General features: G+C 35.9%; 1 protein-coding gene across 14 annotated transcripts in view; it reads left to right on the forward strand.

Annotated features, from left to right (window-relative positions):
• LOC127063916 (trace amine-associated receptor 9) overlaps positions 1-20,868 on the forward strand; it is a 61,244-nt gene that overhangs the window by 20,456 nt on the left and 19,920 nt on the right. For 10 of the 14 annotated variants that reach the window (XR_007781530.1, XM_050994230.1, XM_050994231.1 and 7 more), the window contains 4 exons: positions 4,379-4,608; positions 4,915-5,315; positions 8,050-8,175; positions 17,228-17,344. Coding sequence is in view for 13 of the 14 variants with exons in the window: in XM_050994230.1 (XP_050850187.1) it covers positions 5,100-5,315; positions 8,050-8,175; positions 17,228-17,344 (459 nt within the window). In the remaining variant the exon portion in view is untranslated. Of the gene's footprint in view, positions 1-208; positions 474-3,049; positions 3,071-4,378; positions 4,609-4,911; positions 5,316-8,049; positions 8,176-17,227; positions 17,345-20,868 lie in introns of those variants that run through there. The other 4 variants (XM_050994238.1, XM_050994237.1, XM_050994233.1 and 1 more) reach the window with 3 other exon arrangements.

The raw sequence follows: 20,868 nt of genomic DNA on the forward strand, positions 1-20,868 counted from the left end.
CTCGGTAGTTTCTGATATAATAAAGCCATTCCTAACTTAATCCTCTTCCTCTCTCTCTCTCTCTCTCTCTTTTCCTCTCTCCCCTCTATTTCTCTCCCCCTTCTCTACCTCTCTTAGCTAGCTTAGATCTTTCCGCAAGTCTTCTTCTGTCGCTCGTTAAAGCACCAACGAGGATCGAGAGTTCTTCGTTCCTCTTTCCGCTTTCGAGTAGAGTCTTAGCCGATCGATCCCTTCGCGGTATCCGCGATGCGGTCGTGTATCGAATATGAGAGACTTCAGTTCGAATCAATCCACGTTCAACAAAGTGGAAAGAGAATAGGATGGAATCAAAAAGAAGGAGAGAGAAAGAGAAAGAACTTCTCGAGTGATCAGGTTTGTGGAACACGGAGAGTGGGTCGAAAGTCGACTCGAACGAATAGCTTCGTCATTTTAATTTCGATGGATCACGATAACGCGTTGTTGCGTTTTGCTGGGTAAATATTCGATTTAAGCATGAATCGTTTGTAGTAGTCGAACGTCATACGTATTTCGAGCTGTCGCAGTATTTCTTTTTGTAATTACATCGAGATCGACGTTGCTATACGACTCTGTTTAAGTACCTCTTTGGCATATGACGAGTACCGTACGGTTAAAACTATGTTGACTTATCGTCGATTTCAACTCTGTGTTCTATACTTTCTAGCTTCTCTCTTTCTCTCTCCCTCTCTTTCTCTCTCTCTCCCCTTGTTGCTAGATACATACGTTACATTTTTTTCAACGCGCTCGATTTTACGGTATCATTTTACGATTTTTTTTTGGTTTCATTTTTTCCACTGACGAACAAAATTGTTTTTTTTTCTCTTCTAGTTTTGAAGAAACATACTCACTCGTGAAACGTTACCCGTTTGGAGAAATAATATCGAACAGCAGCTATTCATTCGTGTTGTATCATATTTGTTTAAATCCTATCGCTGTACGTGTTTAATTTTCTGTCGATATATCGATAAATGAAAATATTAAAATTCTTAGATACATTTGACGACGAGTTACATTCGTTAATATATTTAAAACAATATTTAGCAAATTTAAACTTGCAGGTTCTTGCTTATTTTTAGATGAAATCTGCTGATTGAACAGGATATGCAGAAAAAGATTAAATCGGTACCTTACGGATTAAGGTATTGTCCTCTTTTATTCTTTATCAAAGAGCTAAGGACGGGATTTTTCTTTTTTTCAATAATAATAATACGTAGAACAATAATATTTTATGATACTTATGCGTGTAATTCCAACCATTTCCGTATAATACGCATGAAAAGTTTTTACATACATATTTTCATGTTATAATTAATTAGAAGGAAACATAAGGATACATCGTAAGAATTTGCCTGCTCGTTTAAACAAGGATCGTTACGTTCTTGCTAGAAATACGTACCCTATGTAGATTAAAACATTTTCTTTTTTCTTTTTCGTACTTCCTCTTGCTTCTTTGTTAGCAGAAATTTTCCTTTTCCGTGTCTGTGTACGTACGGTCGTCAAAGCGAACATTTTGTTAATTCACACGCGACTAAGAATAATGCGCTTGAAAAAGAGAAAATAAGATAAAGCTTTCGCAAGCTTTTCTTTCTCTTTTCGTTTTCGAATAATTTCACGTTGTTTCACTCGTTTAAAATTTTCACTTGTGCTCGTACTATCTTGCCTTAAGTTTTTTTAAAGAGCTTCAGAACACGTAATTCCATGGAAGTTCTTACAAAAGAGCAATCAATCACGTTGCTTTTCGATAAACAACGTCGGCTGAGACGGATAAAATCCAGTGTTCCTTTTCGTTTATTCGCAAGATATTCACGTTAAGCTTGTTGTGAAAGTCACATTCTTCGATCTTCGAAAATAAGCTACTTAGGAGCGGCTCAGTAGGATCTTATTATGATGGTGTCGGAAATGTGAACATTGAACCGTGAATTTATGTGGCACGAGATAGAAAATATAACTGAAAGAGACAGATGAACAAGAAGACGATAAAATATATGGAATAAAGGTGCAGAAAGAATGAAGGAAGGGAAAAAGGAAAAAGAGAAGAGGAGAGATAAATTCGTCAAGAGAGTTAAAAGAGACTTAGGGAGTCAAAGACACGAACTCGTTCAGCTGATTATTAAATTTCTTTTAAATATCTAACTTAAATACTATTATAAGTTTCGAGAAAAATAATTTAATCGAAATGCTTGAATCTCTGTTTTTATCGATATATTCAACGTTTCATTCGCAAGTGTATAAATTAATTAATGAACTTATGTCCATATAGGTACATATAGAATACATGCGTAGGAAAGAATATGCATAGGAAGAGCCGACAACGGGACGATAAAATATTTGGAAAAAGAGAGAAAAAGAATAGATAAAAGGATATTATATAGCGGAGTTCTTTCCACCGCACAGTTTCAATTACATATTCTTGTCTCGTATATCTCTTTTTTCTTTCTTCTCTCTTTCTCTCTTCCTATTTCTTTCTCTCTTTTTTCTCTCTCTCTCTATTTCTTTCTCTCTCTCTTACACATACTTTTGTGCAAGAAGGGGTGCCCGAGCGAGCCAGATTCGCTCGAATTTTAATCAGCCTTGGTCGGTCGGTTATTCGGTTGGGTCCGAGTTTGCGTTCACGTGGTTAAAGGTCGACCCACTCCATTCCACACGCTTAGAAGCTCCAGCAAAAAATCTTAATTAATTATTCGACGTTATTGTCAACGTGAGAGTCGTCCGAAAGTCGAGCAAAAACGAGAGAAAGAGAGAGAGAGAGAGAGAGAGAGAGAGAGAGCGAGCGTGAGAGAGAATACATAGAGTGACGTAATGTGGCTCTCGCATGAGCTCGTTTTATTTTTTCTCCGTATAAATCTGCGTGAGAGAAAGAGAGAGTGAGCGAACAAGCGGCTGCTGCTTTGCTTTTGGTTTTCGCGCTAGTTTTCGTTATTGATCCGAGAGAAGAGCACATTTTACGCGACGAAGATCGACGCCAGACGATCTATCAACGTCTCTGTGACAAGACTTTACTAAATCGTTGACCCGTGTGGAAAGTAAAACTTTAGTGAAATATTGTTGCACGGTATCGTCTTTTCTCTCTCTCTCTCTCTCTAATTTTTTTTGTTTCTTTGCATCTTTTTTTCGATCTCGTCGATTGACAAAGTTAGTCGTGGTTTCGAAAGTTGTATAATTGCATACTGTATACTATACTGTTAGTCTTTCGAAGATTAATCGTAGCTCCAGCTGTATAGTTTCATGAGTTTATATAACAAAACTAAGCGAAGCGTGGCTCTCATATCATTGTTTTATGATATCGTAAGAGTTCGTTTCAGGTAGATACTGTTGTTTCAAACGAGTTTCGAGCTTTTTTAGTCAGTCCATTTCAACGAAAAACAGGTGTAACAAACACCTCGAATGTATCGTAACCCATAAAAGTTCGTGATAATGATTAAAAATGAATTGGTAGCGTTTGTTTATACGTATTATTGATATTTTATACTAAGCATTCAAACGAGACGAATGCTCGTTAGTCAAATAAATTTAAAAACTATTTTTAATTCTTTTGTTATGATCTTTCGAATGTTGATTCATGAAAAATGACTTATACGGTATGACGGTGCAACGCATTAAAATTTATATATACGATGGTCGTCCAGAAGGTAAAAGCCCTTTTGAAATAACAATACACAAGTGTATTTTAAAAAATTTGATTCACCTGTTATTTTAGTATATATATAAACATATATATGTACTTAGTTTTTTGTTTATATAATCACCATCTCTATTTAAACACTTATCATAACATGAAATGAGTTTTTGTATATCTCCGTCATACATTTCCGCCAAGAGTTCACCATCCACGATTTAAAGGATGGCATGCAACCATCGTTGTACGCCATCCTTTAAATCATAGTTTTCTGCGAAACATCTCGTCCTTCTAGCTCTTTCATTTTTACAAAAAGATGATAATCGCTCCGAGCCAAGTCCGGAGTGTAAGCAGGCTGCTCCAGTATCTCCCATTTAAAATATCTAAAAATGTTTTTGGTCCTCGGATTATGACAAATTGCAATTTTTTTATCGGCAGGATCTTTAATTCTTATCACCATTGTAAATATATAAAACAATGACAATATTAATTATTTAAATTGATATTTAATAATTTAATTTAAACTTTTAAGAAAATTTGTTATATTGCATGTAAATGTATGAGTGAACTTGTACGAACTAATGTACGAGGTAATTTTCTACAAGGACATTTCATTGTTCAGTATACATAAACTTTTTATGCGTAAACTTTTTGGACGATCTTCGTATTCTCTTTTTGCTTTTCTGATAAATACTTATAATCAAGTTAGAATTAGAATCGAAGAGAATGTTTGTCTTTCTTCAGAATTCGTCGAACTTCTGGAGCAGGATGCAAGGGCAGCGGGAAGTGCGTGAAAGCGCGCAAAAATGGAATGTAATTCGATCGCATCGAATTGGTGCGTCGTGAGTTACGATCGACGCTCCCGAATTCCTCCATCGTCGAAGATCCTCGTGAGCGTCATCGAAGGAGACGATGCACGGGAGCGTTGACGATCATCGAAGGTCCGGTTCGACCGGACCATCCACTTGAAATTGGTATATTTGAATTCGTACTCAATTAATAAATAATTATTACCAATTTAAAATGTTCATCGGCATTCATATTCATATCTGAGAACGTATTTGATACGACCACGGAAAATTTTAAAAGTTAATCGGTATTTGATCGTACACTTAAGAATATTTATAAAAAATAAAAGTCAAAACACTTAGACATTTCGTTTATCCATTGATCGGCAAAAATTTATTAAAATTAATTTCTATGTTAATTTTTAAGAAAGTCATTTTCTTGAAGTTTTCACATATATAGAAAGAGTTTATTTGATGGACTTACGTTAGCAGACAGGGATGAAAGGGACAGGAGACGTTGGAGAAGGACACGTGTCTCGCATAGAACCAGGAAGAGAGCTTCTCGTTTTTTCGAAGAGCAACCAGTCGAAAGCGTCGTGGAAAGGCGAGCACCTGTCGGCGGAGGTGGTGGTGGTGGTGGTGGTTGTGGGAGGAGGGGGAGAGGGAGAAGGAGGAGGATGGAACACAAACAAACGATTCTGCTGGCGCCGGCACTCAGCAACAGCAGTTGCTGGCGAGCCGGCAACTCTGAAGCGATCTGGACCGGGCCAGGATTCGGGGAATTGTTACGAGCAACTCTGATCTTGGTACTCAGCCTTGGTATACTTTTTGCTAACCTACTCGTTATTTGCGTCATCAACAGCAGGCGATATAGCAAATACATTCACGCACAGGTAAGAATAACTCTCATTATTTCCGGACGGATATGTTACATATACATATATTTATACATTGAGTCAGAGTCATATATGTAATAATTTTATGTATTTATTTCGCATAAATAACATATTCGTGCAGATGAATAGGAAAGATTCAATGGTATTATCATTCTGTATATATTTATAAAAAAGATTAAAATGCAATAGAATCGATAATAGATAAAGTTTCAAAGGGATAAATGGAAACGTATTCTTTCATCCCTTTTAGATCGTATTTATATACCTCTGACCCTTTCATCGATGTTTCTGTAATCTATTCGCGTTACGTCGATAGAATATATACGGTGTTCACGAATCGAAAGAACATTAAAATGTAAATTATCCTGCCAGTATATCTTTTCGATCGAGGAGTTTTCAGAGAGCACAATTTTTAAAGTCGAATGTTCTGTATATGTTATTAGATTATTTTCATCGATTTTTGGATAAATAATAATGATAATGGTAAGTATATATAACAAAGGATGTATTTGAAATAATGTTGAGGTTGTAAAAGGAATTTACATTGGGAGCTTCATAAATCAGGTTTGGTAATCGAAACTTCAAGTTAAATTTACCGTGTCGTGCAGTGGTAAATCAAAAATCTCATATCGATGTAAACGAAGAAAAACGGTTAGGTAGGAGAGAAGAATCCATTAGAGAAACTGACGCTTCCTCGCGTTTTGCCGCGTATTTGTCCTCACAGAGTGTCCCTTCGATCGTTGTCATTTTTCCTTTTCTTTGCAAACTCGAATAAATCTTATGCGGTTGGGGATGATGGAAAATCACGAATGTCATTGATATCTACGTTCTGTAGAGTTCTGTGCTCGATTTCGCGTGAATGAATATGAACAGTGTTTAACAGTATCGAGATTGTAGATATAAAAGTTGTCATTTAGCTCAGTTATAGTTTGTTCATAGTTTTCGATGAAAACATCATAGACCGGTACGTTTCTATATTGGAAAAGTATCGATCGCTGATATACAGGTAGTAAATTATTGGAAAATCCATAGCACGTAATTCGTTCGCAGGAGTACAACGTATAGTATCTAAATGTCGACACATTATGAATATGAAGAAATTTTTCGTTTGATCGAACACCGATATTCGATCGCGTATTCTTTTTCGAGATAGCAATCCTGATTTTTCTATTCTGTGTGAACACCGAGATACGTCACCCTTGATATTCATAGATTTTAACGCGATTTCGGAATACAAATCTGTATCATAAATAGCAAATGGAAGAAAGCTTGTAAACTTTATCGAGATTTAGATACATAAATGTAGATCAAGGAGACGAGATGCGAAAAGGATCCATCACAATATATATTAGATTGTTTTAAAATTTCTCTCGTATATTTTTTTGGATAAAATGAATATTGATATAATTTTTTGAAAGAAATTTATTTGATCGACCACATATCGTTCCATCATTATCTGTAACTTTAAATTCTTTTTAATGGAGCATTGAGGAAAGAAATAGGACAGAATTTATGGGATAACTTAATACATCAAACAGGGAGAGTTGGCTCGTTCATTTATTTGTTCGATAGTCCATTCGCTTTTTGCCATCTCTCGTACTAATTTCTTGTTAACGAAGGATAGATAGATACGTTTGAAAATGCGGTTATCCGCCAATGATCACGATTATGATCGAAATCCACTCGTGTACGAGATGTGTGAATTTTTCGTTTTTCATTCTACTGTGATCCGAACACAAATTTTTTCTGAATCTCTCGCTGTCGATTACACTTTAGCATGCACTAACACCCAAGGATTGACAAACACACAATTTGAAGCGAATCGGGTATTGCTATACGATTCGAGAGATCCTTTCACGTACCTATATTGCATCGGCGAGATACCTTTTAAAAATTCGTGAAAATTTGGACGAACTCGTGAAAAAATATAGAATATACAGTTACGAGATAGATATATAAAACAATTTTTGTTTTACAAATTACTTGGTTTTGAGAATTTTTTTAATCGACCAACGGTAAAATATTCATCGTTCATTTAACATTATAAAGATTTTCAATAGGGAAAATTAATTGTTAGGAATAGAAAATATGTTTAATAAATACGTTGTAAATTTCCATTTGATGAAAGAGAGATAGAAACGGATTTATTCACAAAGCTCGGTGTATTATCTGTATACCATTCTTTCCTTTTTACGATCGATGAATTATTATTCTGTCGAATTCGAGAACGTTCCGCGAATTGTAGAAAGGTTTTCGTGGTTGATGGTAAAACATAGAAGATTCATTTTCCGCGATCGAAGTCAGGGATTCGGCCGAATGCACGCGAATTTCAAGTTTCCCCGTTTTGTTCCGTACGATCGAACAAGAATTTCACGATCGACTTTACGTTAATTGGATTCAACTTGGAGAGTTATCTGCATCATCGAACGGATGGCTATTCGTGTAAGTTTGAATTTTTATTTGCTCGATCTCGTATCTCTCAACGTCATTTTATAAATTACAATATTTAAAATCTTTTTTCTTTACAATTGTTTAATCTTTTGTTTTTTTCTTTTCCAAATAAAACAAAAAGAAAGAAGGAAAGAGAGAGTGGTATAAATCTTATGTCGAGTGTGACGTTTATAAAGCTTTCGGAACGAAGAGAAAGTATTCCCAAAGTTAACGAAAAGTAAGATAGAAGTTATCAGTACGAATCAGACTGATCAACAGGTTTTCTTAAACTTCATTACAGCCAAGATATCTGTTGACGAGTCTTGCGAGCAATGACCTCGCCATCGGTCTCCTGGTGACTCCTTTTGGCTTTTTACCGGCAGTTTATGGATGCTGGCCTTATGGCGAAGTCGTCTGTCAAATTCAGGTATTTACAAGAAGTAATTCCAACGTAAATTTTTATTTCATTTTTAGGATTCGTTTAGGAAGGATTTCAACAAATTTCCACAATTTCTCGATATTTTCGAAAACGTTGCAAGAACGATTTATGACTTTTGGTATCGTTTAACAAAGTCTCTCTCCCTCTGTCCCTTTTTCTCTCTTCCTATTTCTCTCTCTTCCTCTCTCATTCTCTCTCTCTCTCTCACACTCACCCACACACACAAACATCAAGGTTTATACGTATCATTCGCATCTGCGGACGAGCAGCTTGTGAAATATTATCCACGACACGTTGTTACGAATGATTTGTATTCTACAAACGCGGGCATAAAATTAAACGGGCGACGAGCATGCACCGCAATGCGAGACTTCAGCAACGAGCCGTTAAAATTGTTCGATGCAAGATGTTAATATTTTGCCATGGTTGAATTTTATTTATACTCTATTATATATTATTAATTCGTGTGATAACTTCACGAAAAAAGTAGAAATGCAGTGCCGGTTATAAAAGAAGAATATTGTAATTTTAAACTTAAAAAAACAAACATCGAAAAGAAGAAAATTGAATCGACTCGATTTATGAACGTTAATCCTTTATAGAACATGAAATAATTGGTACTCAATGAAACGTACTTAATCTGCGATCCATGAGTTCTCTGACTTCGCATAGGATTAATTAATTAACGAGAGACTCCTTTGATCTCTCGCCGACTGCAAATCGCCAAGTATCGATCGTGAACTCGGTCTACGAATGGATGATACTAGAAATTTTTGTCTTTTTTTTTTTTTTTTAAAGCGTACGCGTTTAGAAAGTTTTCGAAAATTTCATTCGGAATATTGTTTTTCCCTCTTTTTCCTTTTTTGTTCAAATCGATACGCGTTATCGGTAAAATGGCAATCTCGTTATGCTTGCGCGCGTAATGAAACGAAACGATAAGATCGGTTTCCCAATAAATTGGAAAGTTCATAAGTTGTTTATCGCGCAGATCGAGGCATGAGATGAGATCAATTTTGGACAATACCTAACATGTCAATGAGATTCAATTTTAATCTTTCAATACTTAATGATAGCAGTCTAGTATTCTATTCGCTCTATATACACCTGATATTGATTCATTAATTCATTTATTCTTTATCAAATACTTTTGGGAAAACGCCAATGATTTATCATGGTATGCTTCGTTACTTACACTTTAATGTCATAAATCATAAATATCGAATCGAAATTCAATGCGGTAGAGTGGAAAAAGGAAAAAGATATACATATAGGTATATACGATACGTACATACATACACCTATACAATATATTTTCGCAGTTGTAACGCGATTCGTTTGTGCAAAATTAACGATACATACATATTTAGATGTAGTCAAAGAAAAATGGAAAGTAATATTTCGTTCGGTAGTTATCGTTCTCCAGACCGATGCTATAACGGTGTAATTCGAAAAGAGGGAGTGAGGCTTTTAAAATATTAATTAACGAACTTAAAAGCTCGAAAGTTATTTCCTCCAAAGGGTACTTCCACGGTTGACCGTGCCGATATTATTACCGTACTATGTACGAGCGAGAACCCGTTTATCGGCATAACGAGAAGCGGTTAAATCGGGGAAAAAAGTAGCGCGAAGAGTTCTCGACAAGGTAGCGCGCCTGCTTGATTGTATTTTACGTAAAACTTGAGGCAACTCGGTTCGGTGACTTCCTAACCGGAGATCGAAGAAAAACTTAAGTAGTGAGAGAGAGAGAGAGAGAAAGAGAAAGAGACAGAAACAGAGACAGAGAGAGAGAGAGAGAGAGAGAGAGAGAGAGAGAGAGAGAGAGAGAGAGAGAGGGGCAAAGCCCGAGCGAAAAGGAAATTATTACGGGCAGGAACTCGTGGTTGCAGTTCCGGTACTCATCCCATAAGTTCGAAGACTTGCCTACCAACGATGGTGAGCTTATCGGTTTACTTTCCTCTCAATGATAATCTTGTGATGCGCCTTTTCCGTACTTTTTTACATAAAATCAAATTACTGATATTTCTTTTTTTATATATCGCGAAGATTTATCCCGCATTCTTTTTATCTCGATGAATTTCATTCGTTAACATTTTCGAATTTATCCGGCTTTGATCGCATAAAATCTATTCGACCAAAAGATCTACATATAGTTTAATATATTTTCATATTAAACTAGGTATACTTGTACATAAAATGTTACTCGTTCGAACGGACAAATGTGTTAAAAATAATTTCATTATCTTTACATGGTCCTCTCTCTCATAATCCGCATTAATGTAAAATTCATTACGTGATATTATACCTACAATATATATTACTGAAAGTTTGTTGGATAAGACGATCTGCAAGCTCATTTTATTATCTATTATCAGAAAAAAAAGAATCATGTAGATGGTAGAGATCTTTCCTCGAAGGAAATCTCGGTATCGTTCGCAAACGAAGCTAGCGTGTAAGCGGAAATAACGTCGCGGTACTCGTGGCCAGAGTGGCGGCACTTTCGCGCGGATATCGTAAATCACTGCTATATCTCCGACGACAAATCACGCACTCTCGGTCTCTTTCTGTTGCACGCGCACGATCCTGGTAACGTTCCAACTTCGTTCGTTCGTTCGTTCAAGAGAGAGGAAGAGAGAGAGAGAGAGAGAGAGAGAGAGAGAGAGAGAGAGAGAGAGAGAGAGAGAGAGAGAGAGAGAGAGAGAGAGAAATATGTATTGCATTGACTGAATTCGATTCGATTTGCTTCCTTGCGACTTTGATTTTTCTTCATGTGTTCTTGTTTCTCAGTTTTTGCTTTCCTTTATTAATCTTTAATTTTAGTTTTTTACTTATTTATTATTTTCTTTTTATATTACGTTCATGCAATTTTGATCGAATACAATTTAGATAATTCTCCGTCCCTTTCGCGATCTCTTAACGTTCAGGCATCGAAATTGCATTTGAAAACTTTCCGAGTACTTTACTCTCGATATGTCTCGGCCCGCCGGAAAGAAGAACACTTGGGATCAGTCATCTCGAAGTAGAGCTCTCATAGCAGAACAATTTCACAACAATTCGTCGAAGGAGCTGGCGAATGTAGCAATTTTCAAATTTATTCTCTTGGAATTTTTGAAAATATTCAGGATACTCGTTTCTTTCTCATTCTCACGTTATTTTTAACGTTGAGTAATATCTTATCACGGTATAGCGAGCATTAGATCGACACATTTTTCTCGTATTTCTTCGTCCGAAAAGAAAATTATAGGATTAAATCTTTTTCCTCGGAATAAAATTTTAGTTTTACATTATGGATTATAAACATGCAGGCATATATATATATTTCTTTTTTCCATTATACAAATGATAGAGCTTTAAACATCCAGTTCCGTTCTTTCAAGGATGCTCTCACGACGCGATACGGCGAGAAAGGAAAACCGATAGATGCAATGACGCGAAAACGGATTCGCAGAGGCGCGTTCTTAAGCGATCGGAAGCTGGTGGTTTGGAGTTGCAAGACAGAGAGTGAGTTGCAAGAGAGAGACAGAGAGAGTATCAACCTACAGGCTCGTATATCTTATATCCAGGTCGGTAGGTAATTACGAAAGTTGTCGGCTTGGCAGTAGATCGAGTTGACTTTGGGCGAACAATTACGAAACTTTGGAAGGTTTCGGTTACTTGTTGTCGTGCTGACACCGGTATATGGGCTTTATGTGAATCTATTAAGATTAAAAGAGAAAGATAGAGAACGAAAGACCAAAAGAGAGAAAGTGAGAGAGAAAAGAGAGTATAAACCGTATGCTGTCGATCGAGCGATTTTGGAGCTTTCAAGCGTGAAAAGCGTGCCGAAGAAACAGCTTGCACTCTCTTGCACTCTCTTGCACTCTCTTTTTCTCTCCTACGGAAAGCAGCGACGGAGAAGAGATTACGTGACTGGAAATTAAAAGCTAAAGCTCTCTCTCTCTCTCTCTCTTTCGCAAGAGCGATGCGAATGCGATTTTTTTTCTTTCCTTTATTTTTTCGCTCTTTTACTTATCGATCCTCGTATAAGTTCGAAACTCGTTTGCTCGTTAGCGCGACTTTGAGTGCTCCTAAGCGGATTCGATGTAAAATAACGACGTTTTCGAAGAGAGTGCGCGTGAGAAAGAGTAAGAGGAAAAGAGAACGAGAAAATTACATGCTCATTAAGATCCCCGTAAACATAAATTTTGACCGACGAAACTTTTTCTACATGCTTTATGTGTAGGTACTCACCAAAATTCGCTTCCTCTTTCATGGCATTTTATAAAATTCATAAAAGTATATTAACGTAAATATAGTTGCACGGTAGTAATTTCTCTCTCTCTCTCTCTCTCTCTCTCTCTCTCTCTCTCTCTCTCATTCCCCTCCTTTTTCTTTCTCTTTTTCCCTCTTTCTTCCACTTTTATTTATCAGAAAGTGAAGCAAATAAATTCGAATAAAATCTAAAAGAAGGAACTATAGAGATTACAATGCCGATGATACGCCGTTGATATTTCATCATAAGTTTCTTGTTCTCTTTTTCTTTCTCGGTTTTCAGTAGCCAAGAGCAATCGTAGAGAAGAAGATCGACGAAGTTGAAGGAGGAGTCAAGGTGGGCAGGTTGGTAAGTGGGGAGAAGATCGAGAGAAAAAGGGAAGTCTGAAAAGTCTACCTAGAGTTTTCCAGATCGTCTCGTTATGTCCTTTTATCTCCGAGCGAAATCGTTTTCGGGAAATATACTTCTTCAAGAGCGCGTTACACATTCTTTTATTCGATTTCAAAAAGAGACCATCATCATTTTTTATCCATTTTCGAGAAAGAATCTTCTGACAAAAAAAAAAGAAAAAATCCGAGCGACGAGTAAGGAACGATTCTCTAGTTATTTTCTTATAAAGAAATACTTTGATCGTTTAGATTGATCGTTCATTAAAATCTTCTTACTGATCGGTTCGATCCTTATAGAAAATCGAAAGTTTGCAAAAGGGCCCGAAGGCGAACACGAGTAAGTACTAAATTCGTTTGCGGTGAAAATATTCGGTTAAGGTCCCTCAGGGTGTCTCGAGGATGGCTAGAAACGAGGCCATCCTGCCGATCCTGGCTCCTTCAGATTATCAGACCTTTTTCCTGGCCGAACGCCAACGGTCGTCATGGTAACCATCTCTTAAACGTATTCTCGCCCTTCCCCTACCTCTCTCCACCATCGCCACCTCTTCTTGCTAGTCACTTTATGGAAACATTGAAGTTAGCGATTTATCGAATCAAAATGTCGTCCTTCTCTTCTTCATCTTTTTTTACCCCCTTTCCTTCTGCACCCTTTTTCCAAAGGTTAGTCCTAGATTATATTCCATGTGCATACTTTGATTCTTTAAACCGAGCGTACTTTGAATGCAAAAGAGAAAGGGTAAAAAAAGAGGTGGAAGAAGTGGCCCGTTGGAAGGCCGATTATTATATTTTATGTATAAAAGGTGAAAGCAGCTTTTGAAGTCGATTTTAAATCTTTGAAAGATAAAAGAAAGTGGGTGAGAAAACGTGGAGGTAGCTTTTCAATGTTTTAGAGCGAGGAATCTTGAAATAGTCGGGATGAGCTTATCGAAGTTTTGAGAAAATAACGAAATCTGGTGAAATATGCAAAATTATGTATCTAAGACGAGTCTCAATCGTTATCACTCGTACAAGCGTTTATTGTTCGTACAAGTCGTACATCTTTCAAATTTATTTTTTTCATTCCTTTTCTTTTCTTTTTTTTGTTATTTTTCTTTTCTCTTTTTTCTTTTTTTTTTACCGAAAACTTTTGGCAGAATACCAACGAGTTTAATCGATGTTTCATACTTTATCATCGGTCAGACTATATACCTATGTATGTACATATACTCGCTATTGTTCGCATAAAACAGGCCGACTTGACACTTTAACGCATTTTTCATTTCTCCCTTCTATACATATGTACGTGTATATTTTCCTTCGTTTCATATTCGATCCGCTCGTAAATATGTAAGTTCCAAAAATTTTAAAAATTTTATGAAACTAGAAAACTTGTAAGTTTCCGAGAACATTTAAATAAAAGCGGGTTATATATAAAATTGAGAAGTGGTAGTTAGAGTAATAGATTCGGTCGATAGGCGTCGCTAGGATCGACCTTTATCTGTCCTCTCTTTGCTCCTCGCCTCTTCGGTCAATGCCTTCTTTCATACGACATTGAGAGCTTGATCTGTCCGGACATCGTATAATAAGTCAGGTAATGGAATTGTATATTGATAATATTTAACTGATTTTACTTAATAATTATTTCGTTCATATTATATTTAATACATTTATATATTATTTCCTACGTTAATTTAATGTTTTTCATTTTCCTCTATTTTCTTTTCTATACTTCTCTGTTCTCCTTTTTTTTTTAACACGTCGACACAACTCAAAGCTTTCTTTCCGTTCGCCATAACCACGTACCATTTTGCGTGCTTTTATACGAGGATGTAATTATTTAAAGTGCGTGCCAGAAGAACGTCATTTCGAGCAATCCGCATCAAGTATAATTCGTAATAACGTGTAGTCGTCTCGACGACGGAGAGGAACGAGCGGTACGAATTTTCAACGCGACACAGAGAGAGTGCGACTAGGTAGAAAATGAAATTATAATAGAAATTTTTTGAATGTTTCGCCTTCCTTCAATTTTCCTTACGCGTTGCTTCGTCTTTGAGATGGATGACTTGAATATTGCTTCCTTTACGTATATATTCTACAGAAGAGGACAAAAAGCAGATGGAATGTTACGTCCAAAGATTAAAGAAGTGGATCAAAGCTGAACGACGACTTAAAATTCGAAAGATTCTTGTTAAAACGACATGCTTGTAGATTATAATATCTTTTTTGTTAAGAATACTATACTGTACGTACTTACGTACGCAGTATTGCATTTATATTATATGATGTATAATTTATTATATATATATAATATAATTTATATTATGAAATATGTAATATATAAAATATGAAAAATATTTTATATTAGATCTATACAGGCAGGTTATATGAGTCATAGACAAGAAGGTCATTACAAAGAAAAAAATTGTAATCATTGAGAAACATAACAAGACGTGTATATGCGTACATATGTCGTACACATACCTATGTATACGCGTAATAGAACAATGTAAACATTCATGACCTACTGAGCGACTTTTACACGCGTTCATTGATCGATAAGTTTACTGTATACATCGTAGGAATCTTGCTAATACCTTTTAGAGATTAGTTCGTACAAATTTAATTTTCTCTACGTTATTTTTCTCTACATTTTATTTTTGATAACGTTTTACTTTTTTCTATATTTCATTTTTTATAATATTTTTATTTTTCTATTACTCGTGCTTTCGAAAAAGAAAACTGTTCGACGAAAAAGGAAGAAGGACATTTCGAAGGAGAAAATACTAATTCAAGGTACAATTCGGAGATCGTCCGTAGATAATATTTTATAATTCATAGTTTCGTTTGCAACTGTACGACGATTGCGGTACTAGATTTCAATTGCACGGAAAAGCCAACGTAATGCCACAGCACAATCCGCCCGGTTCGCCTATTCTGACAGCTTGTTTCGTTCATAACGTATGTATGTGCGTAGATATGTTTGAACAACGAATTGGTGTTTGCCGAAACGTGTGAGAATGAAAAATGTGAACTCGTCGAAAATCGTGTGAGGCAACCTAACTAATATTCGTGGAAAAAAAATACGTCTGCATTTCGATAAATCATGAATTTCGACGATCATTTTCAGTTATCTTATCTTTGCTATTTTGCTGAAGAATTCGACGCTGTATATGTAAGGATATTCTACTAATTGTTATTTACAATTCAAATTAGCGAAACGTGTTCGAGATATAAATCGATGGGGACACGAAACACTTGGACAAGAACAGTCGTCTATTCGAACATACCATTTCTCTTCGTTGCTTGTACGTTGTTTAATTACACCATCGAAATTCAACCGATGAAGTCGATAAATGTCTCCTCGTGATTGCATAGTAGAAAATTATCCATCTTGATTATTTCTAATTAATTGGATCGACGTTTTACGTATATACTATGGACGCAGTGTGAGAGAAAATAAATTATTATTTCACGTGTTATCGCTTACAGTTTTATATATACATGGAATTTTGAATGATAAAGAGAGAGCGAGAGAGAGAGAGAGAGAGAGGAAGAGAGAAAGGTTCAATAAATTTTAAAGTTAACATTAATCGAATCCAACATGAAACTTTTATATTAAATAGAAACTATTTTTATATTTAAATAAAAATAGATGCATAAGTAAAATAGATAAATAAGATGAGGAATTTAATTAATGTACTTAATAGAAAATTAGTAAGAATTGTTTAATAAGATATATTATATATGTTAAAGTAAAAGGAAGAGAGATGGATAATCCATGTTGTTGTGAAGGTACTTATTAGAGTGGCACATCGATATTAATCGGATTATCGAACCACAAATCTGATATGTATATGATACACACATTCATATGGAACACATATATAGGTATGTGAATCTCCGACGTGAAATAACAATTCTCGTACGGATTTCGTATCACGAAACGCGAAATTATCCCAGCGCGTTGAGGGACTCGCGGCTAACCGCAGTGTGTGCCTATCAGCAGATTTGTGTGTAACACGTCATGATGGTTTTACGCGCGTGCGGAATGTATGTCGTTACTCTTATATACCTTTCATTCATACAATTTGATCTTTTTTATTAATGAGAAAGTCTCGTGCGGAACAAAAAATATTTTAAATCTAATGGCTGCTCGTTTTTACCACTTAATTTAAGTTTACATTTATTTTTAATTTATATATTGCAAGTAACTTTTATAAGAAGATATCAGCTTTTTCTTCGTAACATTATGATAAAAAAAATAAAAAAAAAATTATAAAAATTTACGAGTTTGAAATTTTGATAAATTTTGAAGTAATTCCAAGGAAAATGGTTAAAGTAGAAAAGAACACGTGTTGATCTAATTATTATAAATCGACAAGAAGATCGTTAGTACTCTTTCAAGATGAATGTTTAATTTCAGGCACTTCTCAGAGGCGCTCTGACCCAACAAAGTGCGGTCATACTAGTCTGCATGGCAATCGACCGTTACGTATGCATGCTGCACCCTCATCGTTATCACAGGCATTCTTCTAAAAAGGTGAGACCTTAATTCATCCACGGACGTCTTCGTTTCCTACACTGAAAATTTATGGCTCGTGAGATTAGATTACCGCGAACATTCGCTTTTTCTCTTTATTTTCCTTTCAGCTTCGTTACATTGAGCGTTTAATTGTGAAACATGATTGATTACAACACGAATTACGCCACTTTGGAAATTGAAGGTGTCGAAAAACAATGCGATGTTACAAAGATAGCCGTAGAATTACTTTTTTGTTTCTCTTATTTTTTTTTTTTATTTTTTATCGTAGTTACGCATTGCTAATGAAGAGAACGCGCAGGAAGACTATTATTCATTCGGCCGACACTTGGCAATAATCCACGAATTCGTAACGATTTTACGGGAACAACCAGGAAATTTTGGTGCCAACCGACATAGTTCTCGCCTTGCCGAATCTCTCTTTCTTTCAACTTGTTTTTCTATGTATCTAAGAGATCCATCCTTAGAAAGTAATCCTTATTTCTTCGTAGAAAAGCAATTTTCTCCAAATAATTAAAAATGGCGTTAAACTAAAGAAAAACAAGTCTTCGTAATATAAAATAAATCGAAAAGAATATATAATAAATATTTCTTAACTCTTTGCTATTATTTTCCTCGTTTATTCTCGAGCTAAATTGCAATTTTATTTTTTTCTTATTTTGATATATATTCATTTACACATGCACATACATACACACATACTTTGAAAGCAAATTTTAAACAAAAGTGTTATCTATCGATTCGTTTTAGTAAATATAAATGATGTGCCAGGTCAGACTCAACACAGAATTTCTAAAGAAAAATAATGAAAGCATATACATGGTACGATGACTTTATAGTGTAAAGATTTAATATTGATATTGAGTACATTTAAAAAAGAAAAGTTATCGTGTACAGAAACGGTTATCGTCATTCCGATTTTATCGCGTTTATCGATCGTTTTGGAAATGTGAAAGAGAACGTCGAAGAAGAAGCGCGGAAGAAGCGCGAATGTTTCGTCAATAGTTTGTTGTTATCAATCGCAAGTTTCGAGGGTGGGGAATCGCCGGTGCATTGAACGAACGAGTTCGACAATGGAAGGGACACGTCAATCGCCTCGAGCGTAGATCGAGCTTTCTCGTGACATGACGATATATCTACCTATCTACCTACCTCTACACCCATAAACTCCTCGCCTCTCGTAATCGTGCTTTCCATTTTCAAGCTCGAAGGACAGAAGAAGAAGAAAGCGTAAAGAAAAAAAAAAGAAAGAAAAGAAGAATCGAGATCGGTCTCTTCTTTCTATAGCCTTTTTATCTTTCTTTCTTTTTTTTTACTCTTTCGTTTTCCTAGCTTTTCGACCGACTCCCTTTTTTTCTCTCTCTCTTTCTTTTTCTTTCTTTATTATCTTCTTTCTTTTATTTTTTCCTTTTTAATGTCTTTTTCTTTTTTCTTTTTTTTCTTTTCTTCCCTTTAGCCAGCTCTCGCATCGAATCCTCTTTTCTCGCGCGAGAATTCGAACTCTTCTCTCCCCGTGTGGAATATCACTTTTCTCGTTTCCTTTCGTTCGCCTCACCGAGGGAATTACCTTTCCCCGCGTTTGAGAGAGAAAGAGTAAGAAAAGGTTCGTTGGCCCTCGTTCGAAAACAATAATGCTCGCATTTCCAATTTTTCTTTTTCTTTTACCATTTTTCTATTGCTTGATGAACGAACGAAGTTCGAGATAATGATAATTAGTGCTAATAATAGTCGTTTTTTATTAGGAAACGTATATTTTCTTACTCGTTAGAAATAGAAAAGAAGAAAAAAGAAAACGGAGCGTGCAGATATTTTGTGAGCAAACAAAAAGTATTTACACTTTGCATGCTCAATCGAAGAATGAAAAAAAAAGAAAAAGTATTAAACGATATCGAAAAGTGCAAAGACTCGTTCGAAATGTATTCAGAGATCCATTATTTGGATCTATGCTTCGATCCAACATTAACATAAATGAATAATTAGGTATACAGCCGTTCTTGGAGTTTGTAATTCCATTCGATTTAATGGTAACGATGGCGCGATGTCGCTTTTCCTAGGTAAATTACACTTTTTCTCACGAATAATTTTCACGTTACGATACCCTGAAAGACTTATTGTCGAGCCAGAGAATTCTCAGGTCAACTCGTAGTCCATTTAGATTTTCATTTTTTTTCTCCTTTAAGTATGTCCAATTCCAATGCTTAATTACATTTTCCATCTCTCTCTCCCCTCCCTCCCTCCCTCTCTCTCTCTCTCTTTCTCTTTCTTCTCATTTCCACGTCTGGCAATATTTCGTAATGGCGTATTAATTTTACACTTGAACGCTTTGCTAACGAGCGTGTGAAAATTTAGTACGACGAGACACGTTTCGTGCGAAGAATTATCGGGAAACTCGAGAATCGATATGCGACGAGAACGAGAGAAAAAGGAAAAGAGTGAGAGAGAAAGAGAGAGAGAGAGAAAGAGGGAGAGGAAATAGGAGAGAGGGAAAGAAAGGTAGAGTCGACGGTGGTGGTATCAGGCAAATTGATTCGCCGTTCAACATGAGTCGAACTAGTTCGAAGCAACGGGCTGAGAAAATATCGGGGGTTGTTCCTACCACTTGGCTACCCTGATTCCTCTTTCATTGCGGTTTCTCTACTTCCGTCGTCCCGTGCACGGAAACCAGGATCGATGATCGTTAAAGAGACTTCGCAAAAACGACATTGTCTTTTCTAACACTTGTTACAGGAAATTCCTTCGTGGAATGTTAACAGGAGATTGCTGCGGATGTTTCACTTAACTTTCTTCTTATCTTCGATAAAGAACATTTATCAGCTTTCTTCAACAGTCTTCATATACAATTTTTCTTTGTCTTCGTTAGTTATCAAAATTTTTTTCCGAAATATATTTTCTTCTCCTTTTCGTCGTTGTATTTTATAATAATTATATGATAACGAAGACATCGTCGAAATTTATGTTTCACGGTAACGAGTATAAAAATCATTCGAAGAGAAAAAGTATAAGGAAGAATCAAGGAAAAATCATAATCTGATATTCAGATTTTATAACACTCGGACGTATAGAATTCAAATATCGAATCATTAGAATAGAACTAGCTCTGATGAAATAGTTATCATATCGCGAACTGACAAATGATCATTGTTCGTATCACGTACGTCTATCGTTCATCGAGATCGTCGTGATTGAACATCGATTGGCCGTGGAACGCACGGCTCGTTAGGGTGAAAGGGCATAAAAAGAAAGAAAAAACGAAGGAATGGTACACCGTGTATAAAAGGCAGGGGTTCGCAAAAGGAACACTCCGTCGAATCGCTGACTCATGCCGTCCATTCATTCCGTAATTTTCCGCCTATCGAATGATCGGCCTTTCTAGTTCGACTCTTCCCTCGTTTCACTCTCTTTTATAGCTTTTTTCATTTTATTTTTTTTTTCTCTACAACTGATCCTCCATCTCTCTTTCTCTCATTTATTTTTTTTTATTCGCTTTCTCTGTCTTTCCGACCACAGACCTTTCCATTTCCTAC

The sequence above is a fragment of the Vespula vulgaris genome, chromosome 5, assembly GCF_905475345.1.
Source record: "Vespula vulgaris chromosome 5, iyVesVulg1.1, whole genome shotgun sequence".
In the NCBI taxonomy this organism is placed as follows: domain Eukaryota; kingdom Metazoa; phylum Arthropoda; class Insecta; order Hymenoptera; family Vespidae; genus Vespula; species Vespula vulgaris.